This window comes from Hoplias malabaricus, chromosome 8 (assembly GCF_029633855.1).
Source record: "Hoplias malabaricus isolate fHopMal1 chromosome 8, fHopMal1.hap1, whole genome shotgun sequence".
Lineage (NCBI taxonomy): Eukaryota > Metazoa > Chordata > Actinopteri > Characiformes > Erythrinidae > Hoplias > Hoplias malabaricus.
This window is the reverse complement of record NC_089807.1, coordinates 34,880,852-34,894,549: the sequence shown is the minus strand read 5'-3', so window position 1 is coordinate 34,894,549 and position 13,698 is coordinate 34,880,852. Positions and strand designations below refer to the sequence as shown.

Sequence of the window (13,698 nt, the reverse complement as noted above, 5' to 3'; positions counted from 1 at the left end):
CTGTGGACTCTCGCTAATGCAGTATGGATCAATTTCACTTTTGTAAACAAGTGCTCTTTCTCACCCAGATACATTATTTCCTCTGAACTCCTCTGACCTGTAATGGCTCAGTTAATAAATTATAAGCATGATCCAAAGTACTCAACTTAAGCAACTCTGATAATGAAACTTTGCAGCCAAAAGAGACAAAGCATAGGATTTGGGGAATTATTGTTGAATTATGACCTGCACTTTGATTCATGTTTAATAAAAGGGGCATTCCAGTCTAGAACTAGGGTTATTTTTATATATTGTAAAACAGGTATCTCAATTTTTTTAGTCGATTTTTAGTTTACTACATCATTTGAACACACTGGGGTGAACACATGATGAAGGGACTGATGGAAAGACCCTAAAGCCACTTAGAATATAACATTTTTTACATTGACTTCCGTTGAAAGATATTTTTTTTTACCTTTTCCTATAAAGTTACTATTTTGGAGGCATGTTTCTCTTTAGACAGTAATGATATGTTGTCTGTAGTTTTATGTAATATAAGAGAATCCATAATTTACTTAATTCCTGTTTTTCCACTAATCTTAAACTTCAATAGTGTAAGCTGACATCTTATAAATACCACCCGGATAGCATTAGCATAACTTATACCTCAATTATTGAACAAATTCTTGATGAAAACATAGTTCCAGTTTTAAGTTCTCCAGGTTCAAGCCAAAACGAAATGCAGAGATGACAATCATTTCAATAACAAGCTAAGCTAAGCTAAGTCAAGATATACAGACATATAAATACATAGCGACCTTTCTAACTGCAGCGTTACGTTAATGTCCTCCTCTACAGGGGAATTTTAGTGAAGATATGAAGACAACTGTCAGTTATCAAGCTGCAATAACGTTTTTGATTTCCTAGCTGTAACATTAATGTTTAAACCAGAATATTTAAGAGTAGACACTTCTGCAGCAACACTGTCATCATGTTTACAACAGTAGAGATCATTTCATTGTCATTTTATATGGAGTGTCTCCTAAATGCCTGCAATTGTTTTAATCCATTCTGGACAGGACCATAGTAGTCAAAGAGCAGGTTATTATATGATATTAAAACATAATATTCCCTAAATCTTTAAGCATTTGAATTTGAATTGACTGTTTTTAAGACAATGTGATGCCCGTCCATATTCTCACTTCCTGACAGTAGGAGCGCTGTGACTGGAGGTAATAAGTGGTGGATTCTTCCACCATCTACTGGAGTAAACATGTAATTACATCTTCGCAATGAAGCTGTTTCATTATTAACATGAACATTATAGATGAACAGAGAGATCACTTTTTTTTCCAAGAGAAAAAAGCCTCTGCCATAAGCCCCTGCTCTTTAATGATATTTATAATAAACTGATTATTTGAGCCTTTCTGAACACTACTCACACTCAGTCTGCAGTATATACAATATTTCTACCCAATATTGGTGTTTGCAACAACTAGCCTCAATGAAATCCTGGAAAAGTGTAAAGAAAAACACAGGTAGAAATAGTGACTAAACTAATTTGGACAATTGAAGTAGAATATTAGAATGAAATGTGCCACAATTTTATTGGTGATATATGCATCTCAAAATGCATGCTTTAATAATGTGTTCTTTATAAATAATTTATTGATTTAAAGTATAATTTCAGCACTTACTTTAGCAATAAGATCACTTTCAGCATGATTGTGTGTGTGTGAGAAAGAGAGAGACAGATAGAGAGAAAAAGACGGCGAGCGAGAAGGAGAGTATATTGCATGTACAACTAAAGCAGATCAAATCTGGAATCGGTCCTAAGAGTGACACTGTAATATTGTTCTGAAATGTGTATGATGCCCTGATTTCAAACTGCACAGAAGGAGGCCTGCCAACGTGCAGTCTTTGTCACTGTAATGATGTAAACAAACATGATGGTGATGTTTAGAATGTGTATTATTTATTTTAAAGAACCAGACAAATAAATATGTATTATTTAACACGTTTTCACTGTTGGACTCAGGAAAATAAATCAATTCATGATCTATTTTCAAGAGGAAATTGTAAAAAATTTGCATGGATCTATTAAATGTATACAAATATTAATACTGTGCTGTGGAGAAGCAGACATCACTATGCACTTGCTTTTTTAGCCCTAATTAACTTGCCATCAGTTTTTGTAAGAAATCTACAGGAATATTTGTCCACAAGTTTACTCTTCACTTTCAGTGATTTTGAGGTGTGGGCTCTGGGGCGGACAGACCATTGTTCTGTGAACATTAGTACCTTTAATTGATTTACAGAATTTCTTTTTGTTGTTTTTGTACATTTCCTTTCCACAGTAATGGCTTTTTTACAGCTCCCCATTCTTCAAGACCCATATAGATATGAGGTGAATTATCTCAGTGTAAAGTGGATTAAAATCAGGTCATTATTGTATATATGCAATGTGGATTATATTATATTTTACCTCAGCTATAATTAGATATTAGCTCAAAAATGTTTCCAAGTATGGTAAGATTTTAATAATAAAAAAAGCCTGATGTATACAGTTTCAGTCAAAACACACAAAAACACATACATTACAGAAGGGTGTATTTTGAGCTATTTTGCATCAACTCACATCTATTTACCTCGATGCAGCCTAAGCATTCCCTTAAGCCACTTCACGGAAGTATAATACACAATACCAAGCTACGTATTTGTCAGACATCCCCTATTATACACCTCTTGCCTACTCTTGATTTTGGACATGGAGAAATTTGGACCATTTGGCAAGTTTATCCAATGATTCTGCTTCATGATATAAAACAACCACTGTAATGACCCTCAGTGGCTTGTATGCATCAGAAATTCTGTACTAAACGTGTCGCCTCCATGTTGGGAACCCACTCTATGGAGCTGAAATATATGGCTCTATAAAACAGCATGTTTATTAGTGGTTGTATTATTCATCTCATCTATGGAAAATGTAAGAATACTATAATATGAATACATATTATTTGTTACGTTTTGGCAGTAAAATAACTGCTCATTCAAACATGTTGGACTGACTTAGTCATTGCAGGACCATGTAGATTGTATTTATTCTATCTGCTTTTGATCAGTTTGTATCAGAAGATGGGTTTTCTGTTATATTTCACGCAGGCGTGTGCTGTAGTTTTCTCTTGTGTGAACCCCATCGCCATCGCTGTGCTCTGGAGCGGTTTAATATCAGTCCACACACATTACACTGGTCCGAGTGCATTTATCACATGATAGAGAGGGAAAAGAAGGGGAAACGCGTCTGTTCTGGAGACCGGCTAAAAAAGAGGTAAGTGGAAATTAGCAGGTTCTTGTTTGTAAATGACTGCACATTGGTTTAGCATGAAAAACACTGGAGCGTCTCTAACGTTACTATCGCTGTTTGTAGCTCTCTCTCTCTCTTATGTTGCCTCTCCACCGTGTAAGATTATAAAGAAACGGTTCAACTGTGAATGGACCGCTGAAATACTGTCGGTAATCGATAAAGCGTTGGAGCGGAGATTGTTTTCTGTGGCGAAGCTGTAATGAGAAGATTATTGGTTACAAATTAGCTTAATTAGTCTGGGTGTCATTTCGGACTATGTCAGCACTTAAACAAGACGATATCGAAGGCCCTGTAGTTGCATTCACTCTCACATTTATAACACAAAAAGCTGTGGTATGTTAACGTTCACCCTTCGTGGAGAAAACCCCCCAAAAACCGCAGAGCGCCTGCTTTTCCACTGACCTATTTTTATCACGGTATTTTTTTTTTCGCTCTTGAGCCTCGCCGAATACAGCTATAGTCCTCTCAACACAAACACAGCAGGCTATCATTTTAGATTCTTCTGCTCAAACCGATATTTAAATAATGCTAATTATTGGATGAAATCCAGCCTCAGCCCACGAAAGGCTGAAATAATTGAGCCAGTTTTATTTGCAGTGAATATTGTCAACGGTTTTATGCTAATGGTATGGCACCAACCGTTTCAATATTTCTTTTTAAATCTAGGGCATCAAAAAGTAGTCCGTATACCATCCTGCCAACACTTGGCGTTGAGTGTATTCAGTGGTTTTATTTTATTGACAGTTATAGAGATTAAACAAACTGTGTGCCGTCGCATATTCGTCTGAATTGTGTGTATTAAAGTAGCATTAATCATTTATTTGTTCCACACAAACTTTAAAATAAAAACATAAAGGTGTGGTTTCCCAGACAGGGATTAATCATAGTCCTTGACTACACAGCATTCTGAATGGTGATTTTTCAGTTGAAAAATGGATATAGCCCAGGACTAGACTTAATCCCTGTCTGGGAATCTGGCCCAATCAATTTAATTACACTCTGTCTCATTTCAGTCAAATAAATGATACCACAATAGTTGGTGCAGTAGGAGATTTTGGTTCAAATCAACTTGTAAATATGAAAAACATGATTACGAAAGAGACTACTTTAACAATAGCATCAGCACAAGTGCATTCTGTGTCTAAGAAATATACATTTTTCTGCACTGTAGGTAGGTTAACTACAACAACACAGACAGGCAATTTGGTGAATTTGCCCAGTGCATATTTAGGGAGATATATGGAGAGAGAAAAAAACCCTTTATCAGTGCATGGCACAATTATTGGGAGGAATCTGAAACACCTACCATGCCACAAGCTGTAAAATAAGACAGCCCAATCAGTTATATTTCCAGTCAGCCTAAGTTGATAGGGAAGAATCTTAAAAAGAGATAAAAGTGAATTTTTTTTTAGGAATGTCCTGCCTCTTAATCAAAGAATCTCCGATCACAGCACTAGATCAATGTGAACGTGAGTGCATAAAGAAAAGCTTAAAGTCATAGTTCATGAATGAAATCAAAAAACACTTTTTATATAATTCAGATGATGTTTCTTCACCATTTGCTAGCTCTCCAGTCTGTTTCCGTGCTGGAAACCTGTCTGATGTGTTTACAAATCCCCGGTGTCTGTAAATGACTGAAAAGACAAACTTGCTCAATCTAGTATGCTAGTCTTTCTCTCTTAATCTTTGCTCATGGCAGAGGCATTCGGAGTAATTTTAGACAATAGAAAGAACTCCAAACATTGAAAAGCATGAACCGAAGTGAGGATATTGTTCATGATAGGTAATGCTGCATAAGTGGGTAAAGTAGACATGTTTTTGCTGTTTTGGATCACTTAAGGTGGAAATGTCTCCAAACCCAGGAGACGGCCAACTTCATTATTGAAAGTGCTACAAAACTAAACAACTCGAGTTACAAATTACTTTCTGTAGTAATTCAAACAGTGAATATAAACTTACAGAAAAGTTAAACTTCAGCAACTTACAAACATTCCGTTTTTTCTACTCAAACACATTGTTCCACCTTAAAAGATGCTTGGTTTGTAGTATAAGCAACCAGAGAGAACTGGGCTTTTTCCCTATTGTCCCCATTTTGATGTGCAATTTACTTTTAGGTATAAATTAATTGTGTTTCTTCTTTTGCTGGTTGTGGTGTTGAAGGAACTGGTGATACCAGTTTTCCTATGGTTGAGAATAGTTAACCCACTAAGCTCCTGCTCTGTAAAATTATATACCGTTAGTCCCCTGAGTGTGCTTTTAAAAGCTAAATTTTAATATTGTTGTCATGTTATGGTTACAGCTAGGTTTTTTGAGCAAATTAGATATTTCCCCAAAGTGGTGTTAGTGGTAATGCGTTCATTAATTTATTTTCTGTAACCACTTTATCCTGTTCAGGGTAGTGGTGGACGCAGAACCTACCCAGAATCACTGGGCACAAGGCAGGAAACCACCATGGACAGGGTACCAGTCCAAGGCAACACACACTCACACCAATGGAAATTTTGAACAGCCAATCCACCTACCCACATGTATGTTTTGATTGTGTACCTGGAGAAAACCCATTCAGACAATGGGATAATGCACAAAACTCCTCAGTCAGTAGCCTGAGACAGCGTTTGAACCCACATAATCAGAACCATGAAACTGTATGACAGCACCACCGTGCCACACATATTGGAGATTATTTAGAAATATTCAGAAGAATATTTTTTTTACAGAATGAATCTCATTGATTCCAAGTGATATGTCAGAAGAGCCCCTTGGTTGAAGTCAAATACATTCTTGATTGTTTTACCAGTGTAAGCTGTCAGTGCCCCTGAAATTGCACCATTCATATTAGGTTCATATGATGTAGAGCCTACCTGGAAATTTAGTGGACATTTTTTCTGTGATTAATGATTTATTCATTCATTCATTATCTGTAACCGCTTATCCAGTTCAGGGTCGCGGTGGGTCCAGAACCTACCTGGAATCATTGGGCGCAAGGCAGGGAATACACCCTGGGGGGGGGCGCCAGACCTTCACAGGGCAACACAGACATACACACACATACACTCACACCTACAGACACTTTGGAGTCACCAATCCACCTACCAACGTGTGTTTTTGGACCGTGGGAGGAAACCCATGCGGACACGGGGAGAACACACCAACTCCTCACAGACAGTCACCCGGAGCGGGAATCGAACCCACAACCTCCAGGTCCCTGGAGCTGTGTGACTGCGACACTACCTGCTGCGCCACCGTGCCCCCCGATTAATGAATTAGATAAAAGAAAAAAATATATAATGCGCAACATATTTTGCACAGGGCTATATTTGAGAGTTAGTTATTTGAGAGTTAGTTTTGGAAAAAAATTTAGTAAGGCCACATCACCAGAGAGTAGGCAAATGATGACTAAATTTATCCACTAGCACAAAGAGGAGGCACAGTGCGAAACAGCAGCGTCATAGGCAAAACAAGGCCAGTGGCTTTGATGGGAGAATGTAGAGAAGCAGAAGATTTCCTGGCAAGAGTTGTGGGCGAAGGAGGCAAGTTGTATTCAATTTTTTGCTGGGAACAACTTACGACGTCCTTCCAACACCACAAAATCTTGGACAGTGGATAGATGAAGACGCTAGTTGTGGATTATGTACAGGGGTTGGCACGCTGAAGCATATTCTATCAGCTTGGAAGGTTAGTTTGTCACAGGGGAGCTATACATGGAGGCATGCTCCAGATAAGTCAGCATGTTCATCAAGGCTTGATTGCTAATGGGGCAAAACATGCTCAAAACCTTCATACCATCCTCTCAGTAGGTGCAATGTAAATAATTCCCCTGAATATTCCCAGGCCAATGTATATGCCAGATGACAGCAGTTTGAGCTTCTTTGCATAGAAAACAATACAGGGTGAGTCAAAATCACTCTTTTATTTCGTTGATATGCCACATGACCATATTCCCATTGTAAATCTTGCGATCTAGTATAGTGGCTTTCAAGATGGTAGCCATGTTCAATATATATATAAACACAACTGTAAAAGCAACTAACCCTTTTCAGGGGCAGTTCTCATGTCTTCATTCCTCATTGTAAAGGGACATTTTGTCTAACAAAGAATCTACTGCCTTACATTTTCAGGGTGATCCAGAATGAACAGAGCTGTAGCTACCTGCTGGATATTCCTTTTGCTATCAGCTTTCCTGTGTGACCAGGTGATGTGTAAGGGCGGCCGAGGGGGAGCGAGGGGCTCAGCCAGGGGCAGTGCAAGAGGTGGACGCTCTTCGCATGCTCGAGGCTCATCCTCTGTGCGAGTGGCTGGAGCCGCTGCAGCTGGAGCTGCAGTGGCTTTGGGAGCTGGAGGATGGTATGCTTCTGCCCAGCGCCGTCCAGACGACAGCTCGGAGAGAGGGGACGATAATTACTGCAACAGAACAGACTGGGAGCTTTGTTTTGGCAGGACATCAAATGCAGTAACGCATGATTTCGCATATAGTGGACTATTCTCACTACTACTGCCAATAAACTTTCTGATTTCTTGAGCTCCAGCTTTGCGACCTTGAAGTATAAGCTAAATCCTATAAGTTACTGTGCAATGTGTGATTTGTAATAGTGTGCCCTGTTGTTTGCATTTTACAGAGGAAACTGGCCACATAAGACAGAGAGCAGAGAGAACCACAATACCTGAAGATAAGCTACTAAAAAGCTTTTATGATTTTTTTTTTTTGTGTGTGCATATTTTTGCTTCAGCAGAAGCAGTAGCAAATAACTATCAGTGTACCTACATTATCACTTATGCAGATCATATAAAAAAAAGCTGTTAAGATTTTGTAAATGTTTAGCTACATTAGTGTTTCGTTATTATGTGCACAGAATGTGTGTGCAATGTCCTGCTTGAATACATACATAGAGCAACGCAATCCATATCCACCTCAAATATCATTCCTTTAGACAGACAGACAGATAGATAGATAGATACCATTTTCAACATGTCTATTTTTCCTTCCTACATTGTATGGATGTAAAGTTTCAGTAGTTTGTATATTTTTACACTTGTAATAGGATACTGTTCAGTATTAAGTTTTGTACTGCTCTGTAAGAGTGTTTTAGTAACTTAACATATAAACATTCAGCTAAATCTCACAGACCTCTTTATAGTAAGATTTATAAACAATTGTTGTACCACAACTGAATATGAATGGGAGGGAAAAAATGTTAAATTTAATAGAATTATTTACCACTTTCCTAGCTATTACATTATGAACTATATAATTTGGAATATAAAAAGCTGCTTGTGTTACCCCTTTACTTACATATAGTATATATTTACAGATTTCTCTTTAGTTTAGGAAGAGATGATTGACTACTGCAGCTTTGTTTATATGCATTTGTGAATCGATTGCTTAATTTCATTATCCTTGAAGATGAATATTCTAAGAGTGGTGTTACTGGGTCGTTTCCTTTTTTGTTTTTTTTATCCTGACCCCTGTATGGTTGACTGTAATGTTTACATGACATGAGTAATTATTTTTAAATGAGAACATTTACGGTGCTGTTTTAATATTAAATAGGACAATCCAATTTATGTAAATAGATATTTTATTGTTCTTGATTTTCAAATGATATTTCATATAGCATTTCCAGTGTATCACAAGAGACAACTGTACAATCTTGGTTAACAGCACCAAAGCATCTCTTTGCAATAGAATTTAGTTAAGATGTTTAACGCAAGTACCTCTCAACCTGCAGTTTCAAACCTGCTCTTTTTGTACTGTCCATGAATATCATGAATTGTTAACAGAAGCAAATAGTTTTGTGGTTTCAGTCCAGCATGACTTTGCCAAGCTCTCCTTTACGGAAAGACCTGATGAAGTCATAGGCAGCAGCGCTGTAGTTAGGCACTTTGATGGTGATGTCACCTACAGATTTAAAGTTAAGGAGTAAAATCAAGTGTTAGCTATCTCAGACAAGTTTCACATTATGCTTTATTGTTTTAAGAGACAGTCACAACATAATACCACAAAATATTGAGTCACTGTTATAATACATTTGACTGTTTTTTTACTGAACCACTGTGTATGCAACTTATGGATGTGTATTAGCAAGTTGTTCAAATTGTGATGCCTGATGTCTGAGTAATAATACTTTAGCTGCTTTTACAACACCTACTCACCTACTCCAGTAATAGCTTTCACACGTTGAGTCTTGCCTAACTTCACAGCGATACACTTCAACACCTGCTGTATGTCATCACATGGTCCTTCCAGCTCATACTTTTCCACATAGCTGGAGAGACAAGAGTATAACCACAGTTCCTTAATTTTAATGTTTTTAAGATATTAGTATCATGCTTATTATTAGCAATGTCATTACCAAAATGTCAATGCAAAAAATAAATAAATAATAATTTCTGTGGTGCATCTCTATGAAATGGCCACAAAAAATTATTTATCTGCATTCTTCTTACCCAAAACACTGCAACCTGTTAAGTGAGAAAAGTAGATAATCTGCTATGATGTCCTCACCAACTAAATGGTCTAATATTGTACCTGTTGTAACAAAAATACACAGTCAAAATAATACAGAATACATCAAAGCAGCTGAATTTATTTGTTAATGTTAAGGACCAGCCCCTCAATAAAGTCTTACCACATAAAGCAAGCTTCATTCCAGTCTCTATGTTCTCAATTTTTGGAGGCAGCACTCCTGGTGTGTCCAGCAAATACATGATAGGTCTTTCACAAACCTGAAAGCAAAAGTGTTCATATTTAAAGAAGGGCCAGCCAAGCACAAATGCATGTAGAATTTAATATTTAGCTGGTCTGAAATGTATTAGTTAGTGTTGATACTTTTGTAAATGGCAAAAATGGAGATCTTAAATTTTGTTCCAAAAATGATTAATCAACACAGCTCACAGTAAAATGAGCCTACCTGAATTTTGGTCAAGACAGCTTTAGTAATTCCTGGTTCACCTCCAACCCTGGATGCTTTGCCTAAATCCCAACATTAGTTTTATTCATTACAATTTAAAAATTAATTTAACATTTAATGCATATCAATAAAATTTTAATTTACTGAATGTAGGACACCATGACAGACAATTGTGAGAAACCAAAATACATAAATGACCTTTTTTCATATTTGTTCTTCTTAAAGCATTTATTAGTGAGGACTTCCCCACATTTGGAACTCCAATCACCATCAGGCAGTAGTGTCTGTCCTAAGCATTAATGGAAAGAAAACAAACAAATTTGCTTAGACATTTGTGTTTATTGTGGTATTAATACTACTACTACTACTACTACTACTACTAATATAATAATAATAATAATTTATATAGTGCATTTCAAGAGGGCCATTTAAATTGCTTTACAAGAGATAAAAGTAACAGGCTTCTATTATAAGTACAGAAGAAAAATAAATAAATAAAAAGCTAAAAAAGTAGCAAGGCTTAATATACAGATTAACATCATTTTTTTTAAAAAAAAAAGGTCAGTAGTAAATAAAACTTTTAAAACTTGTTGAGTTCCTAAAATTAATTTTATTTAATTTGTGGCCTCACAGACATTAGCTGTATAGAGTGAGGACCATGTGTATGTTTGAAGATCTAAGCGCTCTTGTAGAAATATATTTAACCATCAGTTCACTGAGATAGTCAAGAAAGATGGAAGCACTTAAATGTCAATACAGTATCCTATAATCCCTAAACAAACACCATTGGTCAATGTAGTGTTATACATTCACTCTTTGTAACCGTTTATCAAATTCAGGGTCACGGTGGGACCGGAGCCTACCCGGAATCACTGGCTGCAAGGTGTGAACACTCCATGGAGTGGGTGCCAGTACTTGACAGGGTGACCCACACTTACACATTCACTCACACCTATGGACACTTTTGAGTATGATGGTACGTGCTTAATTATGATTAAGGAGTTGTATGTATAACATGGACTTTAAAAAAAAAAAAAAAAGCAGGGCTTTCTGAGAATCTTACCTCTTCTCTGTGAAAACGAGGTGAATTCTCTATTAGTTCAGTCACAGTAGGAACAATCTGTTACACCACAAAGAGAAAAGTAACGACGAAATATATAAAACATATACATATATAAAACTGTAAAAATAACTGTAAACAAATATATATGTATACCTGTATAAATCTATGCAGTTAGAAATGTATAAGTTGATCACATTTGACTGTTGTCTGAATTTACCTTTTTGATGCTCTCATCTCTTTGCTTTAGACTGTCTGTGAACAGAATGTTCTTAACACCATCTCTCTCAAGCTGTTTCAGAATATTCTGAAGAAAAAGAAAATATTATATGTAGATCTACAACCAGTGTTTCAGAATGAATACAGTACTAAAACATTACTCAGTGCATTAAAAAGTTCATACCAAAGTACATGAATGTCTAACTTAAACAGTTCATTTATGTTTTATGTTATATTATATTATTATGTTTTTAAAAATATAATGAAGGGTAAAGCCCTGTGAAGGACTGGCGCCCCCTCCAGGGTGTATTCCCGCCTTGCGCCCAATGATTCCGGGTAGGCTCTGGACCCACCGTGACCCTGAACTGGATAAGCGCTTACAGATAATGAATCAATGAATGAATGAAGGTTAAATTCATACATACCCTTTTTTTTGATGTGTCCGCCAAATCCATCTTATTTAATACGAGTAAATGTGGCCGGACATCAAGACTCTCTTGAAACAAACGATTCCTTCCAGAAAATGGGATGTTTGCCAGTTAAGGAAAGACTAGTTGATGTACTTGCAAAACCACTTCAGTTAAATATTTAGCTTAATAAAGCATATAGAGCCTGTGTTTACAGTATATTGCTTTAAGAAAGCATTGAGAGCATACTATATCTGCTACAACTCTATGGAATATTGGCTAAATTTCAAATGGCTCCCTAGTTTCTAAACCCAAACCATGTATGTCAGAAGAGGTGTCTTGCAGCTGAATATGTCTTTACATTTACCATAATGGGGGGGGGGGGGGGGGAGTGGTGTGTTCTCCCGATGTCCACGTGGGTTTCCTCCGGGTGCTCGGGTTTCCTCCCCAGGTCCAAAAACACATTATTAGGTGGAGCGGCAACTCAAATGTGCTCATAGGTGTGAGTAGGTGTGTTCTTGTGGGTGTGAATGGGTGTGTGTGATTACAGACAATGAATAAATGAATCATTATTGGCAAAGATGCTATCATTTCATTACCAACACAGTGCACTACATAGGGCCATTTGGGATTTAGCCTAATTACATATTCTGTTAAAAAGGATATTCTGGCGTCATGGATTTCAATGATGCAGTCAACTTTCCTCAGACTGGCTCTCATTTGCTTGAGTCCTGTTGAGAGTCAGATAAAGAGATGGTTACATGAACAAGGCTCAAATTTAGCCTCCGTCTACAGTGTAATGTATATGATAGAAGAAATATAACCATTTGAATTAAAAATAGACTACAATCAGTATTTTTACAAATTAAAGCAAAGAAATGTTAGTAGTTTTGTTACTAACTCGTCACACAATGGAACATTGTTTTCATTTTCAATGACTGTAAATACTGAGGAGGATTTTTAAGTGCCTACATTTGGCCTCAGAGTAATCTCAATATGATGATATATCTTCATACAGCTTTGTCCAGCTTGACTTGGTGCAGTATACTACATTAGACCAACAAGACCAACTATTTTTCCCTAGTTCTCAATACTGCAGGGTCCACATTGCCTTAAAGGTAAAATAAATGTTATATTTCATAATGTTCTTCAATGGTCAGGGCAGGTATTATGTGAGTGGTAGATCATATTCAGCAGTGCAGTGACAGTGACGTTGTATTACTACGGATCAGACACAGAAGTGCTCCTGGAGTTTTTGAACATCCACCAACTAAAAATATCCATCCAACATCACTGTTAAATATACAATGGGGGTGTGTCTATAGAATGGCCAGATTTAAACTACAGTGGCACTCTGTGGCAGATAACATTAAGGGTGATGTGTGTTTAATTCTCTTACTGTCCTCGGTGTGAGTCTGACTGAATACACACAGAGTGAGTGAGGTGTTCCTGAGAGACCAACCTTTGGCCATGTGTCCGGGAAACCAGTTCGCTGTTTCTCTCTGACCGAAGTCAAACACAGTTCTGAACGCAGAGCTAAGCACACAGCTCAGCTTCATCTCTCCAGCACACACACCGAAATACAACACCTAAATCTCAGGACAGTATATTTGAACATTGACAGAGACTCCTACCGCTGCCAGCAAATATCAGGACAAATGTATTAAGCATGAATAAAATTTACAGCAGGGCAATGTCTGTAAAAATTACAGATAAAATATGCACTCAACTTTCCCCCTGCTTCTCTTCTTCTCTTTCTTT

General features: G+C 37.1%; 2 protein-coding genes across 2 annotated transcripts; one reads left to right on the top strand and one right to left on the bottom strand.

Annotated features, from left to right (window-relative positions):
* The first annotated feature begins 7,472 nt into the window (after positions 1-7,472).
* sprn (shadow of prion protein) lies at positions 7,473-7,977 on the top strand. Its single transcript, XM_066678274.1, has 2 exons — positions 7,473-7,793; positions 7,960-7,977. The coding sequence occupies exons 1-2, from the start codon at positions 7,473-7,475 to the stop codon at positions 7,975-7,977; spliced, it is 339 nt and encodes a 112-aa protein (XP_066534371.1).
* A 935-nt stretch (positions 7,978-8,912) lies between these two features.
* mtg1 (mitochondrial ribosome-associated GTPase 1) lies at positions 8,913-13,698 on the bottom strand. The gene is made up of 11 exons (XM_066679106.1): positions 13,400-13,698; positions 12,604-12,668; positions 11,956-12,060; positions 11,532-11,618; positions 11,315-11,371; positions 10,450-10,540; positions 10,252-10,313; positions 9,970-10,066; positions 9,788-9,869; positions 9,494-9,606; positions 8,913-9,239 (listed from the first exon to the last, which is right to left on the bottom strand). Exons 1-11 carry the CDS (start codon positions 13,494-13,496, stop codon positions 9,142-9,144), a joined length of 954 nt encoding a protein of 317 aa, XP_066535203.1. The 5' UTR covers positions 13,497-13,698; the 3' UTR covers positions 8,913-9,141.